The sequence below is a fragment of the Micropterus dolomieu genome, linkage group LG05 (genome assembly GCF_021292245.1).
Source record: "Micropterus dolomieu isolate WLL.071019.BEF.003 ecotype Adirondacks linkage group LG05, ASM2129224v1, whole genome shotgun sequence".
Taxonomy (NCBI): domain Eukaryota; kingdom Metazoa; phylum Chordata; class Actinopteri; order Centrarchiformes; family Centrarchidae; genus Micropterus; species Micropterus dolomieu.
The window spans coordinates 26,272,571-26,294,851 of NC_060154.1; the positions used below are offsets into that span (position 1 = coordinate 26,272,571).

General features: G+C 42.7%; 2 protein-coding genes across 3 annotated transcripts in view; both read left to right on the forward strand.

The window, feature by feature from the left end:
- wwc3 (WWC family member 3) overlaps positions 1 to 22,271 on the forward strand; it is a 30,777-nt gene extending 8,506 nt beyond the window's left edge. The window contains exons 2-23 of one of the 2 annotated variants that reach the window (XM_046050212.1): positions 3,474 to 3,583; positions 3,778 to 3,978; positions 4,435 to 4,511; positions 5,969 to 6,048; positions 8,973 to 9,102; positions 9,578 to 9,727; positions 12,111 to 12,184; positions 13,641 to 13,889; positions 14,713 to 14,802; positions 14,895 to 15,466; positions 15,545 to 15,665; positions 16,104 to 16,184; positions 16,274 to 16,360; positions 17,436 to 17,631; positions 17,845 to 18,015; positions 19,081 to 19,199; positions 19,307 to 19,460; positions 19,551 to 19,715; positions 19,858 to 19,950; positions 20,057 to 20,287; positions 20,372 to 20,499; positions 21,489 to 22,271. In XM_046050212.1, coding sequence (XP_045906168.1) covers positions 3,474 to 3,583; positions 3,778 to 3,978; positions 4,435 to 4,511; positions 5,969 to 6,048; positions 8,973 to 9,102; positions 9,578 to 9,727; positions 12,111 to 12,184; positions 13,641 to 13,889; positions 14,713 to 14,802; positions 14,895 to 15,466; positions 15,545 to 15,665; positions 16,104 to 16,184; positions 16,274 to 16,360; positions 17,436 to 17,631; positions 17,845 to 18,015; positions 19,081 to 19,199; positions 19,307 to 19,460; positions 19,551 to 19,715; positions 19,858 to 19,950; positions 20,057 to 20,287; positions 20,372 to 20,499; positions 21,489 to 21,555 — 3,346 coding nt within the window. In that variant the 3' untranslated portion in view covers positions 21,556 to 22,271. Of the gene's footprint in view, positions 1 to 3,473; positions 3,584 to 3,777; positions 3,979 to 4,434; positions 4,512 to 5,968; positions 6,049 to 8,972; positions 9,103 to 9,577; positions 9,728 to 12,110; positions 12,185 to 13,640; positions 13,890 to 14,712; positions 14,803 to 14,894; positions 15,467 to 15,544; positions 15,666 to 16,103; positions 16,185 to 16,273; positions 16,361 to 17,435; positions 17,632 to 17,844; positions 18,016 to 19,080; positions 19,200 to 19,306; positions 19,461 to 19,550; positions 19,716 to 19,857; positions 19,951 to 20,056; positions 20,500 to 21,488 lie in introns of both variants that reach the window. The other variant, XM_046050211.1, reaches the window with a different exon arrangement.
- The window catches only part of LOC123971410 (cytoplasmic FMR1-interacting protein 1 homolog), a 1,205,200-nt gene that overhangs the window by 1,059,528 nt on the left and 123,391 nt on the right, over positions 1 to 22,281 (forward strand). The gene's annotated exons all lie outside the window — the stretch shown is intronic.

Consider the following 22,281-nt stretch of genomic DNA (forward strand, 5'->3'; position numbering starts at 1 on the left):
CGCTTTTCCCCCCCCCCCCCCCCTCCCTCTTGAAATGCATGTCGTCAGATTCTCCTGCTCTGTGCTGCTGTGTGTGTCCCCTCTCTGTGTGGGTGTGCTGCAGTGGTTACAGCGTCTCCCAAGACCAAGACATGACTTGGAAAAACAGAGGCTGCTGTCACAAGACTGCGTGACAAACCAAACATTCAGACAGTATTCAGAGTCAGATCTGTGAGATCTCTCTCTGTGGAGGTCAGGAGTAAACTCCCTCTGACGTCACAAAGTTTCCCATCTTTCCCATAACCTCCCCTATTTTTACAGCAGTTTTGACTAAATCTAAAATACAGTAGAATAAACTGGATGTGCCTATTTTTGATATGTGTTTGTATTGTTTCAATGCTTCTGATTATTCTCATCCTGTTTCCTCCATCAGTCATCATCAATTTAAAACCTGACAGCAAAAGGCGTGACTGCCTGGTCTGAGTATTTGCAAGTGCAGTTAGTGTCTGGACATTTATTTACCTTTAACAAACACTTAAAGCAGGAGCAGGTGGGGAGCGTGCTTCTGTTTGCCATGGCCTTGTGTTTGGCCTTATGCACATGGCACCCAGTCACCATGCTACTCAATGTAGTATATGTGTAGTTATTTGTTATATGTCGGGAATATGTGGGACTTTATTGTGGCACTCATCTGTGGTCTAGTAGTAGGGGTCGTGATCTGAAGTGATTAGGTGATTCATTGATTTGCCCAGTGGTTCCCTAGCTGTGGTCGGGAAGTCACAAAGGGGTCACAAGATGAATCTAATAAGGGGTCAGGAGATGATCAGCAAGTTAAGAAAGAAGAACATAAACGTTCTGTTGCATAAAATTATGTGTACTTTGGGAGATGACTGATTGTTTTTTCTTTGGGAACCACGGAAATCTGAGTTTTGGACTGTTGATTGGAAACAAGGCATTTGAAGACATCACCTCTGTCTCTTAGGAAGTTTTAGATTTTAGTGAGAGTTATCCTTTCCTACATTTGTGGATAATATCCCAGTCTGAGAGTTGTGTCACAAATAAAGCCTAGGAAGAAATGGTAAATGATCATTTAGTCATTTAGATCAGCCTACATGCAAATCAAAAAATAACGTTGCATGTTTAGAATTTGACAAAAATGTGTGAAATGCAAAGGGAGTTGATTGAATTTTAGGCATTGTTGAAGTCTTTTGACCAAAAAGAACATATTTTGACAATTTATTATTAGCATTAGAACACAGAGGGCACGTGCAGCTAGTATCTTTATAGAAATCGTTGGTAAGCCACTCAGATAAAGGCTTTATCGAGTATTTTGAGAAAGTGGAAGTACCTCTGTGTTTCCTACTAATTTAAATTCTCAGCATGTGTCTCAGTGCTGGTGGCGTTTGGCCTGAAGTTAATGCCTTTGCAACCAAACTGAGGTTAAGATCTGGTGATGTGAGTTTGTCCTGAGTGCCTGCATGCAGAGAGGAGAGCTGCTGTCTCCTGAGGAATGTGGTGCAGAATGCCTCAGCTACTCTCTCCGGGCCGTCCCTTCATTGTATGCATACTTCGCCAGTCTGCATCGTGAGCATACTGTGGTGGAAGGGGTCACTGCCGCTGGACCCCCCTTTTGTCTGCGCCAATTGATGGTGATGGTTCACAGCTCGCTGATATCTGGAGATTAGTAGAGTTAGTGATGTATCCACACGGCTAAAAAAATCATTACACTTTGGCAGTCCTTTATTGTTGATGTTGAATCCCAGCCAATTCAAACTTTAAAGAAGGAGGTTTAAGAACAGATTTATTAAGATCACTTTTTAAAAATAGGTTTAAAGAGTTTGCCCTTGTATTTGTATTCAGTTAAATGAAAAGCATGTAGGCTAACCGGTCGCTAACTGTGTGTTGACTGTGTAAACATGTAACTCTGGGCTACACACACACTGGTTAGTCTAAAATCTGTCAAGGAAGAAAGTGTCCGGTTTCACAATGTACGCTAAATAACACACCTTGAGCGTATGTTGCCATGTTGTATTTATGTATGTTTACATGTGTATATTGTATATTTATCTAACCGTATAGATCACTTAGCAAAACTAAATTTTATATGGGCACACAACTTTGCCACCCTTCAAAGGCACAGAGCCGTAAATACACAAAATATGATGCTCAAGAAAAAAGGCTTCAAAACATAAATATATGAAATGTTTTACTTTACAATTTAATACAATTTGGTAATATAGCTTTAACAAACCAAATCGTGAATTCCACTGGAGTCAAAAGCTGAGACAGTGGTTACTGCTGCCCGGCTAGGCTAGTGGACTTTTTAGCAGCACTAGTTTAGCAGGTTTTTTTCCCATAATTTCTCCAATTTGTTGCCAAAATCAGTTACTGGTCTCAACAAAACTTTATACTAAATGTGTTTTAGCTTCATAGGGCATTTGTAGCCAGTGCGTTGTTTTAAAAATATTTTAGTCAGTTTGTCCGGGTTCATTCATTCATTGAGGATATTAGTGCGTGAAAAGTCTCCAGGCTTGAAACACAGTTTATTAAGACTGCGCTCTTTGACAATTTGTTATTTCCTCAGCTTTCCTTCAGAATTATCAACTGTTTGGTCTCCTGACCACCCGGACTGATCTGCTCCTTGCCTGAGGAGCACTGAACTTAACACCTTTTGTAACCTTGTAAAATGCACAAGCTTATAAATCCGCCAATCATTTCAAGCCAGATAAAGCTCTGCCTCTATTGGTGAACCTGCAGTATCCTTTAATTGTGTTCTTTTTATGTATACAACAGCTGAAAGTTTGGCGTTGAGTGCTCTATTAAGTTTTTAAAAACATACATACTGATAATACTAACACACATTCAAAGATTTGGCTTTAGTAATGTATCCATTTGATATGAACAGTTTATAAAAATCGTATGTCGCAGCAAATAATTGTTACCTAATAAAGCAGTTAGACGCATAAAAATTTGAGATATTGGCCTGCACGAACAATTTAAGTGCATCATAGAAATGTATGAACATACCCTGTCTGTATTTATTCCTCATTGATTGTTTTTGTGTGTGCTGTGAAACTAGAGGTTTTTTTTGTGATTTTGAAATGATCACCCTGGATAATTGTTAAAAGAGCAACAGGTAATACTTTGGTCCAAAACACAAGACTAGAACAAGGTGCACTTGTGCTTAAGGGTGCTGGGTTAGAGAATATTCTTTAGTATGAATGTTTACTTTTTGCTTCTTTCCCCTTGATTTACATTGAAAACACCTTTTATAAACATGATTAATGGCGCAGAGCTCCCTGTAGGCCCGTTAATGCTAAAAAGAAAAAATACATAACGTGGGAGACAAAAAACCCGACTTCTGTAAGACTATGTAAAATGCAATTAACATAGATACTGTAATGTAATGTTGTTGTTTCTTAAGCTGATATTAAAGTGCACATGCGCATTCCTTGGGGTTTCTATTGCACTGAATAGATTTTAAATCATTTCAGGATCACCAAACCGCTGACGTTTGCCGACTGTGTTGGAGATGAACTGCCTCTCGGGTGGGAGGAAGTTTATGACCAGCAAGTGGGAGTTTACTACATCGACCACATCAACAGTAAGTACATTCCCACTTGTCTCCAAGCACTGAATGAATTTAAGAAATGTACATAAACACAGAGCTCACTGACAGCTGAGGCTTTTGTGTCTCAAATAAGGTACCACAGGACCTTCTTGCTTTTCTGATTAATATTATCACGTCTTTATAGGATTATGTGCTTTTAAGTCACTTGTGTTATGTCCTGTTGTCAGAGACCACCCAGATTGAGAACCCGCGGACCCAGTGGCGACAGGAGCAGGAGCGCATGCTGAAGGAGTACCTTGTGGTGGCCCAGGAGGCCCTCAAAGCCAAGAAGGAGATGTACCTGGTCAAGCAGCAGCGTCTGGAGCTGGCTCAGCAGGAAATGTTGCTCTTCCACGAGCTCTCTGAGGACAACCGCTCCATCACCAGCAGTAAGGCAACACTAAATCGTCATGCTTACTCTCCTGCCACTCAACCCCGTGTTTTATGATATAAAAAAATATGCCCGCATGGAAAGAAAAGGATGAGAGATGTGTGAACTGGAGGGCTCCCTGACAACAAAAAACCTGACCTGAGCTGACATAATTATGTTGGCTCGACATGCTATATTGCTGATGTCCCTTCAGGAACTGGTGGGGGTGCAGATCTATAGAAGATCTTTCAAATCCCCATTCCTGGTTCACCCAGCCGCCCTTTTAACCACTTCCACCCAGTTTAACCTCCGACTCCAGCCAGCTGTCACGCACAAAGCGTCCAGGGGGGCGTCCACAGAGAGCAAAGGCTGTGAGACGACACCGGCTCCTCCTTCAACTCTTAGCTTTACAAGTTAACTTCAAAATCATCCCTATCAACTAACTGCTGTGTCCTTTGTTTTTCTGTGTTCACAGCGCTATCCGGCTCGTCCTCAAACGCGAAATACGATCCTGACCAAATAAAAGTGGAAATAGCTTGTAGGCGAGAGCGGGTAAGTCATTATCTTAGGAGAACAATGGCTGAGGGGCCCTTTTGGGCAGAAAAGGGGGCTGGGGTGTGGCCCCTACAGGATACTGTGGCTCTGGCCCGGGGCCTCAAGAGGATGAGGATGAGATCATCATCAAAAGGTCAGGCAGAGGCTAGGTCATTGACTCACAGGTCCAAGTTGGACATTTCTCTGAGATCAGTCACATGGGTGAGGGTGTTTCCTGGATCGGGGACATTTTAACCTCAAGTGTTGTACTGAAAAGATGAGGACAACGTAATTTTAATGTTCCAATACAAATTCCAGTCAGAGATTATTCATTGAATTAATGTTGTTAACTGTAAAAATTCAAAGAGAGCTGTTGTGCAAATGTACGTATTTGACGTATATGTTTTTGAGGACTGTATGACACAGTAATGTTACGATTGTCCCTTATCAACTAATGATGACCAGTTGTTAAGTTTCCTGATCGACTTGCCATTCCCTGGCTACACCCACAAATTAACATGTGTCAAAGGGATTTATGGCCAGTCATGTTTCCAATAAAAATCACTGCCCAATATTTTTTTATTTCTGTAAATGTCACTGTAATCTTTAGTGAACGTTGTTCATTTTAGGGCTGGCTGAAATCAATATTAATTTCTTGGTCCCCAGAGGATGAATAACTTGATACACTGGCTTTTGATTTAGCGCCATCATCAGTTCAAAATTTCAGTTTCTCCAAGATTTTAGTTCATGACCTACCTGTAAAACTATTCCCATCAGCCTCAACTGTACTTTGAGTTTAGTGCTAATAAACTAATGTTCGCGTGCTAACATGCTAAACTAGAAAACTAAAGACGGGGACCACGGTAGACATTACCTATTCCATTGTCATTGGGAGCATGTTTCTTATAGCTTGGAATCGTTATTTAATTCACAGACTATTTATGAACATGTCATCACAATGCACTTCTACTGAGTGCACTTCTAAGTAGTACTGGGCTTTCATAATGTTGGCGGACAAGAAGGTAGTGACACAAAAACAAAAAACAAAAAAACAGTCAAAATCAAAGCAGCAGAGGCTGAGATATCCTGATTTTCAATCCGTAGTCTGGGTAAAGCCCCTAAAAACACTGGATGCTACATATAATATACCATAATGCAACTCAGCAGCACCGTTCATCAGATCTTCCCTGCCTGGTAAATCATCAGGGTGATAACAGTCACAGATATAATCTTAAGTATTTTTCCAAAACTAAGCCCTAATCAGACATCCTTTTCAGGAGAGAAAGCCTAAGTACATGAACCACTGTGCGTGCGGATATGCGCGCATACACACGCGTGCACGTGTGTGTCTGTATAAACACAGCAGAGCATTCCTGTATGTGAATAGTCATGACGAGGCAGTTTTAGCCGGTGTTGGTGGTGAGAGAAGCCCATTGTGTGCCATGGTAACCCGGTGCTTGGCCTTGTGTCATCAGCTCTCCAGACTGAAGCAGGAGCTGGCCCAGGTGAAGCAAGAGCTGCAGTATAAGGAAATGGGAGTGGAGACCCTGCAAGAGTGAGTGTTCCTCTGCCTCTGTGTCCCAGGCCCACCCTTCCTCCCACGGCCACCCTTCTCCTTCCTACAACACTTGGCCCTGCTGCTCCCCACCCAGCGCCCTTTTCCCTTTTTCCCTTGTCCTCTATCTTCAACTTCACACACACCACAAACTCGCTTTCACCTCTTTTTCCTCTCTGCATGTCCCCTTGTGTTCAAACTAAATATTTCACAGCAGGATTTCATATTCAGAATATCCCTTTTTCATTTCTGGTTCTCTTTAACATCACAATAATAGTTATAAAAATAGAATTACTTTATTAAACATTATTCAGTTCAACTACATCGGAAAGGGTGCAACAAACACTTTGACTCATGTAGAAAATGAGAGGATTTTCAAAGAACAAGAAGGAGGATACTCTTCCTTGGCTTGTGTTTTAGAGGCAGTTTCCCATTTTCCTTTAGTTTGTGTTGGTATTTAAACACATACACATAGTGTCTTTTGTGCTGGAAACATTTCTGAGCAGTCCCAAATTTCATGTTAGAAGTAGAAGCTCCACCTCTCGGGAGGGGGGAAAAAAAAGAGAGCGTTTGAGAAAAGGCAAATGGAGGGAGTTTTTGATGGAAAAGGGGACTCCACCTCAGGAAGAGGATGCACCAGTGGAGTGCAGGGAGCCAAGGCTCAGCCTGGAGAGGAAGTTCCTCCATGTAGAGGGGAGGGAGGGGAGGACGGGGGGAGAGAGAGAGAGAGAGAGAGGGAGGAAGGGGGGTGTGCTTGAGAGCATTTTCAAAAACACAGGGATATCTGGCAGCAAATTCCTCTGCACTTCCTGAGTCCTGGCAGAGTCCCTTATCTCTTAGATAATACACAACTCGAGTGATTCCCACAATAGCCAGGAGAATACACAGCTTGCAGAAAACATGGACACATCCTCCTCTTGAGTTTTTGCCTGTGTGTGTGTGTGTGTGTGTGTGTGTGTGTGTGTGTGTGTGTGTGTGTGTGTGTGTGTTTACGTGCTCGTATACATGTTTGTGCCTTTGTTTGCCTGTGCTTGTGTGTGCGTCCGATTGTTTCTTTTGCCCAGTAGGGTTGAGCCCAGGAGGAACCCTACGGCTGTTTTGTTTTCCCAGTCTCAGCTGTTGTCAGCAATGTAGCTAATTGTTCTCTACGCCATGTCGCCTCAGATAAAGTAAACAAACAGCTTCTGACGTAGAAAATGACCCCCTCATCACTACCCGCCTGAAAGGAGTTAAAGTCAGGAGTTTATCTCTTTTGGACAGTTTGGCGTACAAGTATCTTTTTCTGCTCATCTGTATTCTGCCTTATCTTGACAAATTTCCCAAATGTTCAGACACTACACGTGTTTTCCCTGTGCAGGTGGTTTTAAGGACTTAATCAACCTACAACCTATTGCTTAAGAATATGTGAGCATATTAGCTTCTCTGCAGTACACAGGGTGCGGGGGGGTGTCAGTACAGGCAGGCACTGAGGGGTGGTAGTGCCTTTTTTTTTTTTTTTTGCTAAGCATATAAACTCCCAGGCCCTGCCAATGGGGTGGGGGGGAACAAAGCGGAGCTTGTTTTGGGAGGAAGGGCAGGGTCGGGTGGATGAACAGTACCTGCTGTTGAAGGAGAGTGAAGGAAGCGGGCTGTGGTGAGAGCGGGGCCCACGTGCCAGCCCCAGTGATGCAGGAGGCACCGTGCCGTACTCCTCCAGCTCCCAGCCAGCAAACCAACCAAACCCCCTCCTCAAACCACACTGAAGAATACCATTCTCTTCAAAGCAGAAGAGCAGATTTGTTTTATTCATCATGTGTTGGCAGGGATTCTGAATCAGTCTGTTTTTGTTATTTTATAAGCTACAGAGACGTTAATCAAACAGTCTGTGGAAGGATATTTTTCTCTTTAAATATTAAGTGTCTTGAGTAGCTTGTAGCTATGATTTCCCCCTTCAAAGAGGGAGTCTTTGAATACAGCACTTTAAAGGCTGAAACAATATCTCAGCATGCGAAAACAAACAGAGATTAGCATTTACACTGGCCTGTCACATGCAGTGTCAGTATTTCATAACTGACCACAGTCTAAAAAAAAAACACTTGAGTGGATGTGAATGTTCCCTCCCACGCAAAAATACTTCAGATGTTCATCTGATGATTTTCTTTGTGACTTATTTTCCACTGAGCCATTTCCAACATTAAGCCCCCACCCTGTCGCTAGTAAGTGAGCGAGAAATGTCATTCTTAATTTGAAACTACTTGATCGTTGTGTATGATGGTGTGTTCACTGTTATAATAGTTTTTTTTTCTGCTATACCTTTTTAGCTAAGAAATTTCTCTAGGATTGGAAAAAAGTAAATAACATTACAACTAAGCTCTTATTGACGCCACATGATCATAGTTTCGTGCTTCGACACATTTTTTTACCAGTGTTCTCTTCCTTCCCCCACATTTTATGTATTTTTCCCGACACGTCACAAAGTAAGTCAAAAACGTATCTGCTGTGCTAAAGGAACATCATCAAAATGTAATAACTTCCCCACAATTATGTTATAAAATGTTATAGCAAATTCCCAAATCTGCTAATCCATTGTAGCACATCCACTTCTAATATTGAACCTTATTGAAGCCCAGAACTGACAAAATGTGTTTTTATCAACTGATTGGAGGAAGATCCATAGAACTCAACCTAGATAAGAATAAAATACAGATTCTAACAAAAGGAAAAGCAAGACAAAATAAACTAAGGAAAGAAAGGGGAGGAGGGAGGAAAACATGTTGGCAAATGAACAGACTGTGGACTATAATATTGCTTGATTAACGCTCGGGTGTGACTCTTTCTTGCTATCTCAGTCCCCAAAACAAAAGGACATCAAGCAGTTTTTAATACCTGAGTGTCAAAACTCAGTGCCCAAGCAGGCATCTTGACATCTTTTGTCTGTGTCGCAGGATTGACAGGAAGATGTCCTGCAGTCAGACAAACTACAAGCTGGACGAGGCGCAAGCCATCTTCAACGAGCTGCGTAGCATCAAGAAGGCCATCAGCACAGGCGAGAAGGAGAGGCAGGACCTCATCCAGGTATCTGATGTACCTCTTCTTCTTGTTGGAGTATTCTTTGCTGACCTCTAGTGTCTGTTAATCTCTTCTGTTGTGCTGCTTCTCATCATTGTCTTTAAATAATGGACATTTCCAGACACATGAATCACCGCCACCCTTGAGTTTGTCACCAAAGCAAAAAATGTAATTGAGTATCTAATGAATAATAGATGATGATTCAGTGTGATTGTCGGGCCACATTTGCAGAGGCATTTCCTGGCAGTGTCACAATCTATTTCTGAACACATACTGAAGTCAATGGACACACCTTTAAATGCTTAAATAATTTGAAATGAGAAACATGGCTTTGACTATTTACTTTGTGATTTTTGGTCACATTTTAATGTTATTTTTACAACAATTATCAGGTGATATTGGTCAAATCTCATTATATTATTATGGAAAGGATTCCATCTTTTTGATCTGTTTTGTCGCTGATCGGTATTTCTTCCCACAGAGCCTGGCGAAGCTGACACTGAACTTCCAAAGCAGCTTGTCTATCGGCGACTCGGCCAGCGAGGTGCCGAACAGCATTGGAACCGTGGGTTACTCGTGCAATCTGCAGCAGTACTGTGACACTGGCTGTCAGACGGACATCATGGGAGAGGTATGAGACACGGCTACTCCTCCCTGTCTCCCCCTGAAACAAAGGTCTTCAGACTGTGAGGGACAGTAGAAGGGGCTGTGCGGAGATAGAGACATGAGTCGTGGGCCACAATTAGCATCAACATTTTTAGGGCTGCACGATTTGGAGAAAAAGTATTTTGTATTTTATATTGCGATTATGGAATGGAACAAATGGTACTATGGGTCTGCTTGCTTGATTATCAAGGAAAATGCACAAAATACTGACATTTTGAAATGTGTAGTTCTCAACTTGAAGAAAGTTAAACAATATTTATAACAATAACTAGTCAAACAGATTTAAAACCGAACAAGGGGAGCGTGTTGCTCTACAGAGGAGGTGGCTAGAAGCAGCACATATTAGCATCCTGGCACAGGACCCTGGAGGAGGAACTGTACCAGAGTGTATGAAATAAATTAGTATAATGTTTAGTTAATAGTATACTGCTAGTATAACGTTAAATACTACATTCATTATAATCTCATATAATAGTATACTTTTTACCACTATTTGAATACTATATCCAGTTATAGCTGTTTAATTTCTGTGGGTTGTTTTTATTCATTAAATCCTTGTGCAGGATAAAGGCTCCACATTGGTCTCTAATTTGTTAATGCTAAGTCCTAACTTGTCAATAATCTTATATTGTTCAACATTGTAAAGTTTGCTGTAGTACGTGAAACTTTTTTTAATGTCCCACCCCATCCAGGCTGTGATTGGTCAGTTGAGAAAAGTGACTGAGAAGCAACATTGAACATGTTGTGAACAACTAAGGGCACCGATACAGCTAACGTTAATTAGCCAGCGAGCCAAACCCAAACCTTCCTCATCTTCTCCCAGTTTTCTTCTGTCATACCTCTTCAGCTGCTGCTGACGTCTCTCTGTCAAAGAGCGGTGGCGAGTCCGACTATGTTTTAAACAATTAGCAGCTTGGCAGGGAGGGGGGTTACTGTAGGTTGTTGTCTTAAGTTACTGGCACACTGCTCTTAAATCATATCATCCAGGGATAGGGTGTGTACATCCATGGGTACATTGCAAACAGGAACTGCTAATAGCTAATTCGGCATACTTTTGATGTGTCTAATTTTCAAAAAAAAGTTAAAAAATAAAGGGTTCAAGTGGGAGTTCATGGGGATGTTGTTGACACACTTTATTTGTTTATTCATATATTTGGATGTCCATTAGCTGCCACTAATGCAGCAGCTTCCTGTGGTCCACATGCAACAAAGACAAAATATACATAAAATACAACAAACATAACATCCGACATACAAATTATACATACAGTACATCTAAAAAAGAGACCTACAATGCTTTATAAAAAAGTATCACTGTGTGTATAAATGTTCCCGCAAACTACTGTCAACCAAAAAGCATCCACACAATAATACAACAAGCCATTCACCTCGGCTCATCAATGTTTGAATTATTGTTAAACAGTTTTTTAGTAGTCTTTTAAAACTGGCCTTACAGCGTGCTCACACAATAAAAACTGTTAAGGTATTCCACATTTTGATGGCTGTATACATTACAGATCTGCACACCACATCAGTCCTGGGTATTTGCATGACTAGATAATCCTTAGTAGCCTGCTGAGTATAGTAAGTATGTTGGTTTCTCACATACTTTATTTTTGAGTAAAGGCAAGTTGGTTATTTTCTTTAACAAATATTCCTAAAGAATTTAATAATGTTGCATACCGTCCTCTCTTCCACTCTAAGCCAGGAGAGGCATGCACACGGTCTGGGCTCAGCCTGACACCAGATGGGCAGGCCAGTGCGAGTCTTTATTTAGAGCTATTTGTAGCTGAAACAGATCTTTTTTTTTGGCCCGACTTGACCAAACAGTAATCAAGGTGGGATAAAACTAATGCCTGTAAGAACAGCTTTCTAATGGCAGATGTAAGAAAAAGGGAATATTTTTCTCCCATGTTTACTGTCTATCTAGTGTGACAGCAAGCAAATTTACCTCTTAAACGTGTTCATTGTTTGAGGCTTTGAGTGACAGGCAGGGCTGATGATCGCTGTTAGTGTCTAGCCCTGAGCAAGATACTTTTGGTTTTTGCGACATTTAAGACTGTTTTCACAAATCCAGCTCACTACTAGTTGTAATTCAGATTGAAGTGTGTTTCTTAATTTTATTTATACGAGTTGATGCAAAATGAATAGTTGGATCATCTGCGAATAAAGCAGCACTACAGTAAGGCAAGTCATTAGTAAATATAGAGAAGTGAAACTCTTTGAAAACCTCTGCCGTAAAAGAATGATCAGCTGACTAATGGCAAATATTCTGATCACACTTGTTCCTGTAAGCCATGTCTCTATCGCTATGTATATTTCAATCCTTTTATTTGTCATTTTTTCAGTATGGTTCCCAAGATTCCTCGCATTTAGTGGACAAAGTGAGAGTCAACTGGCAGTACGAGGAAGCCAAGAAAAAGTAAGTATGTCTGGTTTGTTTATGAGTCGTAGTATACTATGACGCCGGCATGCAACCCTGACTCACAGGCCCCGTAGGCCCGATCCTCAGGCCCTGTGCGTTGTACAGTGGGAGGGCGTGTTATGAATAGTATTTGCGCCCGGTGGCTGTGGCTACTGAGCGACGTCTGGCCAGCGGAATGAGCTGGGTGGTCACATTCTTCTCTGGCCACGCTGCTGCTGACTGTGTGCTGCCTTTGTGAGCGCAGCCGGAGAGAGCACTGCCCACCGCCTGCCTCGGTGTACACCCTGCTCCTCCGCAAGGTGGTTTAATATACACACTGTTTAGTTAAATATATCCCAGCTCACCTTATAGCACTAAATTATACGTTGGCAAAATCAACATTGACAAAAGCCTGCATTTCTGTTAGCTTATGAATTCAGCACAAGTATGTCCGTGTGTTATCTAATTATTAATGCACCTCTGCTTGGACTGTGTATGTTCCAGCAGTGTGATGAAAGCTGCAGCAGAGTCACTGTGTTATTACGCTGGCTCCATGCACACTTTTTTAAAACAAGATTCATGTTGCTGTGGTGACCCAGCAACAGCAATGCCAACCATGACATCAGGGAGGGAGGGCGAGAGAAAGGAGACCTGTGGAAACTTGCATGCTCTGTCACTGAGTCACTCTGTCTGAAATCCAGCACACATAAACACTGTTATTTCATCAGAGCTGAGGACTCTGAGATCCCACTTAAGTCTGTCTGAATAAATGTGTTGGTGATACACACCTGTAAGACCACTAGCTGATGCAGCGTTGTGGCTCGGGTAGAAATTACTTTGCTGAACGCTGTCATTATAGTCGCAGCATGAACTGTCTCCTGGGCTCAAATATGTGGTCTTATATGCAGCTGGTTCTGCCATATAGATATAAACACGTGTGCAGAGTACACAAAGGCAGTGCTGAACACTGCAGGGAACTCAGTCAACTCTCATACAAATATTAACAAGTAGCCATGTAAGAAATTGACTTCACGAATGTAGAGTCAAAAGAATGGCCTAATTTCAAGATTAATTTTCATGTAAAATCATGTTTTTTTATGCCAGTGTACCAACATAAACCCTAATTATTACAGCTTTAAATATTTAGATTTTTTGGGAAATACAATTATTTGCTGGGATATTGTGAAGTGTGTGATGTGAGCTGAGGGAGAGGGCTGCAAGAGAAACAATGCGGGATAATGTTTCTTTTTAATAAATATATATATATATATATATATATATACTGAGAGTGACACATCTGGCTTCAGCAAGGTTGATGTAAACAAATGTTTGCAACCAAGTAGTTACAGCTTGTACTGTCCTGCCTCTCACTATAAGTCTGTCAGCCGTACCCATTCTTGACCCAGTGCCAGGTGTAAGGAGAAAATTCAAACTATGCGTTTCGCACTACATTGTTCTGTCCTTGCTGTCTCAGGGTGCAGACTATACAGCACCAGCTAGCACAGCTGGACAGTGAGAGCTGGTCGGGACGGGCTGAGGCGGACCGCGACCGGGACTTCATGCAGCTCCTGCGCGAGAAGGAGGCCCTCCTGCAGGAGATCATCCTCATCAGCAAGCAGCAGCACACTCCAGAGACGCTGCTGCAGCTGGAGGAGGAGCGCTCCAGACTGGAGGAGGAGGTGCAGAGGGCCCACAGCTCCCAGAGCCAGGGAGCCAATCAGAGGTGAGAAAGATGAGTCTCTCAGTACAAGTACTAGGACTGTACAAACTAGAAATGCAACTAACAGTAGCCCATAAAACATAAATGTTTTTCTAACTGGGAAGTTTGTTTGGACAGTCTTATTGTTTTTATGTTTGTGTGCTACCGACATGGTCTATCCTATGAGACCTCTTCTGCCCAATCATCTCATCTACAACAAATATAGCTTTATTATGATTTTGATATGTAAATATGGAAGCCAGTTGGTTTCACATGAATCTACTGCTGCATGGACAGGCCACATATCTTCACCATGCTAAACTGATTAGTTGGAACACTGTAGTCCCTTTTGCATACTGCACTGATTGTAAGCATTTTAAAGTATGTGGTTTGTTCACACTGGAAAGTTAATTAATTATGCTGACAGTATGCATACTATAAACCCTTGATTTTTGGCTGCTGTTCATGTATTGACAGTTTCTAAAGTCACAGTTTATGTTTATTTCTTGTGGAGTATTTTAAAGATTAGTAAAATGTCTCCTTGTGTGTTCACTATGGGGGCATCTTAGTATTGCAGTCATGCTTTTTGTATTGGAGGGTGAATTGGGTGCCACTATAGCCTAGTTTATCCTGCTTTCTGATGTGGACCTGCTGGCTGCTTGATTTTAGAGTGGAGTAAAGATCAAAGCTGGACAGATTCATACATCATTGTTTTGGTTTTTAGGATAGAACAGATATTGCCCTGCAGTATTACCACTCAGTCAAGGACCTGGTGGTGACCAAGTGCTCATTTAACTTGTTTTAACCTAACTGAATTTCTTTTACTTCAATGTGCACCTCATGACAGGATCCTGCAGCAGGAGAAGAGGAACGTTCTGCTGAGACAGCTGGAGGAGGCAACACGCATCACCACCTACCTTCACTCCCAGCTGAAGAGGTGTGGCACACACTCATTCTTCAAGTTTTTAGTTGCTCTTCAGTGCACCTCTGTGTCTTTTCTTATGTGTCTCTTATGTTCTTTATCTCCAGCCTGTCGGCTAGCTCTCTGACGGTGTCGTCCAGCAGCAGCCGCGGCTCTCTAGCCTCTAGTCGGGGCTCCCTGGCGTCCAGCCGAGGCTCCCTCAGCTCCATCAGTTTTAGTGACATCTACGGTCTCCCCCAGTACGAGCGTCACGATGGGGCCGGCGAGCCGCTCGACCCCCACCTACGTTACCTGCTGGCTCCAGAGACCTTGTCCAGAGACTGCTCCATGTTCACTTCCGACCCCCTGACCCAGAGCAAAACCAAACGCTCCCACGACACCCCGCAGTCCCTGGCTTCCCTCTCCTCCCGCTCCTCTCTCTCCTCCCTGTCGCCACCCAGCTCTCCCATGGACACACCCTACCACTCTGCCCCTCAGGACTGCCCTCTCACCCAGATGACGGAGGAATACATGGAGCAGGCAGGCCGCGGCCTGTTAGAGGGGCTGCGGGCCCAGTCCCAACCCCTGTCACACACTGCCATGGTGAGCAGCGAAGATGCGGTCGGCCACACCGCCATGCATCAGCTGGACAGCAAGAGTCACAGAGACAGCGGGGTCCAGGGGGCTTTCACTTCCACAGGCAAGTAAAAGAGGTGTGATCCTTGTCCCAAAGAATGAGGACTACCTGATGATTAAATGGGTTTCTTTTCCACTTTAGGAGTGACTCTGAGGGGAAACAGTGGCAACAGAAGTGGCAGGAGGGCCAGGAGAGTGTCTGCAGGTGTCTCTGAGGATGCTCTGGCCACAGACAGCGGTGTGTTCGAGGCCTGGGGCAGAAGGTGAGAGGAGATCCACCCTCACAACTGCGGAAATAGAACATAAACACCCAGCTCTCTGGTGCAACTGCGCTTCCTAGTGACGGAGGAGAAAACTGCAACACTCAAAATACACACCACTTTCAGCTTTGACAGTTGTTGTATTTGTATCCTCTTGTCCAAGTGGGATTTAATGCCATCACAGTGTCGACATCAGTGTCTGCAAAAAAAAAAAAAAAAAAAAAAGCAAGCACAGAAATAAATTTTTTGAATCTTACTAATGTATGTTAAAATCGGAATCATCTTAAAATGATGTATTAATATCACACTCACATAGAAATTGCTCATAATAGCATCATGGTGTTTTGGGTCACTGGACTATCTTCAGACGATTATACAGAAAGTTTGTGTCCAGTGAGAGAGGAACACAGTTTATTTATTCCTTCGTCGTTCCTCCAACAGGGCAGAGGAGTCTGATGAGATGTCATACATCAAAGAGCTGAGCTCTGTGAGCGAGCCCACCCAGATCCAACTGGGACTTCTGTGAGTAAACTGTTAGTGTGGACTGTACGTGGGTGGCATGGCTACTCTGTGTTAGTATTTAACTCCGTATTCCACTTTCCTCTAAACAGGTGGGAGTCCAGTTCTCAGTGTCTCCGGCTACATCTGCTGCAGCTCAAGAATTTGAACAGGTCCATTGTGAGGGACGGCTATAAAGTGTAAGAACTTTCAGCTCTCATGATTAAAGGAATAGTTTGACAATTCGCCTTCATGTCGAGAGTTGGATGAGAAGAAACAGTCTCTGTGTGTTAAATATTAAGCAAGGAGATGGTTTGTTTAGCTTAGCACAAAGAATGGGAACAAGGGGAAACAGTTAGCCTGGCTCTGTCCAAAGGTGAACCGACCTCTGTCTCTCAACACTGTTGGCAGATTTCCACTCAATGTATTTGTTGGGGCAGGTAAAAGGTTTTTGGCGACTTGTGATAATTTGGGCAAATCATTTGGGTTTTTCCAAATAAAAAGTGAGGATACATTCTAATGAATTAATACATTCTCAGTTAAATAGTTCATACATACACTACATACTATACATCAGATGGCAAAACAATACTCTAAATGGAAATAAAAATTTGAAATAGGCTCTGATTTGACTACTTTTTTAGCTTGCTTGTTTTAGATCCTGTAAAACCACAGGTTGGGATTTTTTATACTTCAGCTTTTGTATTTTTTAAACAAACAAGATATAACGTGTTTATTTGGTGAGCTTTAGAGCTCGGACACCAGACAGAGCCAGGCTAGCTGTTTCCCTGTTTCCAGTCTTTATGCTAAGCTAAGCTAACTGGCTGCTGGCTCCAGCTACATATTTACCAAACAGACGTGAGAGATCTAACTCTCTGCAAGAAAGTGAAAAAACGTTTTTTCAGCAAGGTGGCACGAATTTTTGAAAATAGTCAAATTTTACATAACAAGTACATTAATGTGAACAAAATAATTTCTACACCACATAGCGAAGTGCCTTCAACTCTGATGTAACATTTAGTCAAAAGAAATGCATATAAAAGAAAAAGCTGTCTTTCTTAATTCTAGGCAAGTTGTCAAATTTAAAACGGTGGCTTATTTTTAGAGTAAGGGCAGCTACATGTTCATCATGTTCAGAATCAGCAACTGATGTTTGAAGTGAAGTTATACAAACTGAGGTTCGGACTGAGGACCAATAACACATCACATTTATCTCATTGCTGTTGTCAATAATTAGAAATCTCACATTATGTATATTGTTCCGTTCGTGTCCAGGTATGTGAAGGTGCACTTAATTCCACTGGACGCCAGCAGGGCGTGTGCGTTTTACTGTTGCACGGCGTTGGAGCCGCAGTCCCACATGAGTTTCAACGAAGGCTTCCGCATTCCTGTCCCTGCAAACGCCCTGGCGGTGTGTGCTCTGCAGCTGTCCGTCTGTTCGCTGGGACCTCAGGCTCAAGAGGAACTACTGGTGGGTCTGAAAGGCAGAGTAGCTCCAGACTCTGAAGCTGGCCCTGAAGCAACGCACCCACTGATGCTGGATAATGGATGAATGAAACAGCCGCACCGATTTTGTTCTCTTAAGATAGTTCCATAATGCCAGGCCTTCATCATACATGTTGAACTAAGCTGATCTGTTGATATCAAACTTAAACTAACGACATTTTTCTGTGTGTTCCTGCAGGGTACAGCCCAGGTGAGCCTGGCAGACTGTGAGGGAAGTGCAGAGATGGTTTACCACTGGCTGCGAGTGCAGTTGTTGAGCGGGACAGAGTTGCCCAGGCCTGAACAGAAGAGCCTTGGCCACCGCAGACACCATGACAGCCAGGAAGACGAGCAAAGGCCCAGAGCCATGGTAAACACACATACATATAATTGTCAGGTTAATAACTGCAGTGTCGAGTAGCAGCACGACATAAGTGATCTCAGGTATCAGCCTCAGGGAGATGGAGAGAAGCGTGGCAGGGGTGGATATGTGTTGACCAAAGTGTTTTACAGACGCACTTTAAAATCCAATTAGAGCATTAAGTGAAAAGAAAAGGGTAGATAGGTTTTAGACTGGCCAAGTCAATCAGCTGACCGTAACCCAACAGAGCTGCATTTCACCTCCTTAAGAGGAGACTGAAGGGAGAAACACCCCGAAACAAAGAAGAACTGAAAGAAGCTGCAGTAAAAGCCTGGAATAGCATCACAAATGAAGAATGCAACAGTTTGGTGATGTCGATGGGTCGCAGGCTTGAGGCAGTTATTGCAAGCAAGGGTTATGGCACCAAATATTAAACGTTATTTACTTTAAGATTTGTTCCATTACTTTTGCTCACCTAAGAATGCTGTGGTCTAATACAAACGGTGAAATGTCCTAAGTTGTTTAACACATCTAGTTGTGAATACCAGGAAATGAGAGCTGAAATTCTGAACTCGTCTCATACTCATACTGATCTTAAACCCAAATGTCTTCAGTGAACAACAAAAACAAAGGAATTTGCCTTACCGTTCCAATACTTTTGGAGGGGACTGTGAGTCTAAAGAGGTGGAAGTGTCCAGTAGCTTTCTACCCCATAATCATCTCGTGATCTCTCAAGATAAGAATGAAAACAACTCAGAGGGCTCGGCTGTGCGCCTGCTTATGGACGACCTGATCAGAAGAAATTTAGGAGATCTTATAGACCTGTGTCACGTCCTCTTGTTGGGACAATACAAAAAAAAAGAAAGCAATAACTCATTTGCTGCATTAAATGCATTCAAGTATAAATCCAGCTGTGCCTTTACGAATTTCCTGTTGTTCAGCAACTTGTAGCCAACAGTGTGCAGGTGGGCAGCTCGTTAAAGTGAGAAACTGACAAGAATCTATCTCACAAGTCAGAGGAGGGAGGAAGAATGCTGACAGTGTGAAGATGGTATTTGATCTGTGACATTACAGGACACTGTATGCACTCTGCTGTCACGCACCACCACCACCCATCTGGAGGAACGGGAGGCAGAGCTGGAGCTGCAGAGGCTGGAGAAGAAGGATGAGCCGGGGGAGGCGGCATCTGAGAGGTGGCAACATTTTCTAGCTTGAGCCAAGTTTTATTATGTCATTAACACAATTCACTTCTTACGCCTCCAGCATGTGTGTGTGAAAGTAACCAGGGTCTGTTTTGCAGGAGCTGGCAGGCAGAGTCAGTGGACAGTGGTTGCAGCAACAGCAACAGCACAGCATTCACAGCTCCCTACTCAGAGGGCCTGTGTGCAGAGGGCATCTGCATCACCACTGGAGGGCGCTGTGACCAGACAAGCAGCAAACTCTCCACAGTGAAGGTGAAAGTCTGCAGCAGTGTGTCGCTGCTCCTTTTTCCATCCACTGACACCCTAAGAATCACAGATGCATTTACTGATTTGTTGTCGCAGGTGGAGAAGGCCACCATGACAGAAGGCCTGTTCCCAGAGCCGGTGCGAGTTCGGCCCAAAGAGAGGGGGGGGCGCTGGGGTCACGCCTCGCCGTTCATGCGCGGCAGCACCATCGTTCGCTCTCAGACCTTCTCTCCTGGTGCTCGCAGTCAGTATGTCTGCAGGGTGAGTAATTGCACACACATAAAAAGGAACATTTTCCTCCCTTTTTATTAAATTTTAAGTGTGCTGCAGGTTGTTGTCAGCGTTGTTGACTGACTTCTGTTGTTGCTAATATTTCATAAAAGAACTGCTCTTTATCTTTCAGTTATATCGCAGCGACAGTGACAGCTCAACTCTACCAAAGAAATCTCCCTTTGTCAGGAACACGTTGGAAAGAAGAACACTGAGATATAAGCAGGTACATAATTTTTTCTCAGGCTTGCACATGTAAAAGTGTTTAGTGTCAAGTTTCTAAGGGGTGTGTGTGTGTGTGTGTGTGTGTGTGTGTGTGTGTGTGTGAGCAGCAGTCGTACCGCTCCTCCCTGGCCGAGCAGCCGACACGCACCTCCCTGGACCTGGAGCTGGACCTCCAGGCCTGCAGGACGCGTCAGAGGCAGCTGATGGAGGAGCTGAACGCTCTAAGGGAGCTGAAGCTGCGACTGGAGGAACCGCATGCCAGGGAGGACACCGAGCTCCCACACTGGGCCCTGAGGGACGAGCGCTTCCGCTGCCTCCTCAGAGAGGCCCAGAGACAGGTGAGACTGGAAGTTGCTTTTCATAAGCCATGTGAGACTGAGCCTCGCCCGGCAGCAGGTGACTTTGTTATTGTCCTGCTACAGGCCAGCCAAAGCAAGCAGGAGCAGAGGCAGGAGGAGGCGGCAGAGAGGAGGCTGAGGAAGGCTTCCAAAGAGGTTCTGCAGATGAGGGGGCAGAGCCATAAGGAGCCGCTACCTGTACAGACATTCAGGTTGGGAATGTGCTGCCTTCTGGTCAGCTTTCACACGGTTACTCCACTGAGAATGTAATCCTCACAGTGAAAGTTATTCAGTAAAGTGACATATTTCCAAATGAACCACAATTTCCCCATATAACAATTTTTCTTTCTTTTTGCAGTCCCCATTTTTGTTTTCTGTAGTAAAGATGTTGGGAGATGCAATAACTCATTTTCACTCTGAAACGCCCATAGGTTAAACTGGGCCACAGACTTAAAGAAACTGGCTAGACTTACTAAATGTATCCTGTGGCGTTTTCTTGTTTACAAAGTTTCCGTTTCTGGTCAGTGTTCCTCAATTGAGCACACTGTGCATATTTGAAGTCAACATGTCGAGCGCATTTATTTATTTTACCTTTTTTTTTTTTCGTCAGTTTTGAAATCTGCTTGCTAGCATTGCTGCATTTCTTGGGGCGTTATCACCACCTGTAGATCATAGTGTAAAGCCATTTGTCAAAACAGAAACCCCACTAAGGAAAGCATTGCCAACTGGAGGTCAAAAACTCTACAGAATACCTTTTGAGGCTACAAGCAACCCCTAATGTAGCACACACTAAGTGTGTATGTAAATATGTAATGGTCTTGTCCTCAATATAATACTTTTTCAATTTTCAGAAATAGAAGTATTCTTATATGGGTCCAATACTACATGATGGACAGTGTTAACTAGGTTGCTAGTTGGAAGAGTATTTTTAATTTTACATAATTTGGCATATACCAAGATACAACACCTCACCTAGGGACAAATTATTAGAACCTGGAAAATTAATTAATTGTTTTTATGGTGTCTTTCACTCCACAACTATACATTAAGAAAACATTTTCAACAGGACTGTCATCATTTAGGTCAGCATCTTGGCGTCTCAGACATAAAGTAGCAATCCTTATTTTGTTCTAAAACAGGCTTTTATTTTACAAAATAAATCAGAATGTGTGAACTTCAGTTTTGTTTTCTTTGTCTGCAGAGAGAAGATGGCTTTTTTCACTAGACCAAGGTTCAACATACCTCCTTTGCCGGCTGACGACGTATGAAAGCTTGCCTCTGTATTATGTGACTAAACATGAAGTATTTGTCAAATTTTCTGAGCTCATGAAGTACAAAGTTCTTTCTACCACGGACGCGGACAGGGTGACACGAAGAGGATGTTGAAGATTAGAAGGTTTCACATTTTCAGAAGTGTTTGCTTTTATAAACATGAACTCACTTGACACAGTTATCGACTACAGCACAGCTGTTCGTTTCCTTTCTGGAGAGGATGCCTCTCATATGGAAACAGTATCTCTTTACTCCTGTATGAGTTACTTCTGTTGTTTGTGCTTACAAAAGGCTGGAAGATGGGATCAAAAGTCGGCTTGGACAAATTCACTGTACTGTAACTTATTTTATAGTACTTTTCCTTGAAGGAAATTAATAAAAACGCTTCCTGCTTTTTAAGTGTATTTTGTAGCTTTGAACAAATAGCACTTCAATGTTTTTACATGCAGTTAAATGGAACTGTTGTCTGATTTTATTTTCTGTTACCTAATTCTTAAGAGTTATTTACATAAAATGTAACTTTGTAATCCACCTTTACTACAAATGTCATTGTCCTTTTGTTATGTTATTAAAATTAATATTTCATGTACTTTCAATATATGGATGAATATATGAAACACTGTATTCAGATTTTTTTTATGATGTCTGTATGAACATCTGCAGTGTTACCTCTTGTGAAGATAAAACCATTAAACCACGTCTTGACACTCTGCTTTTTAATC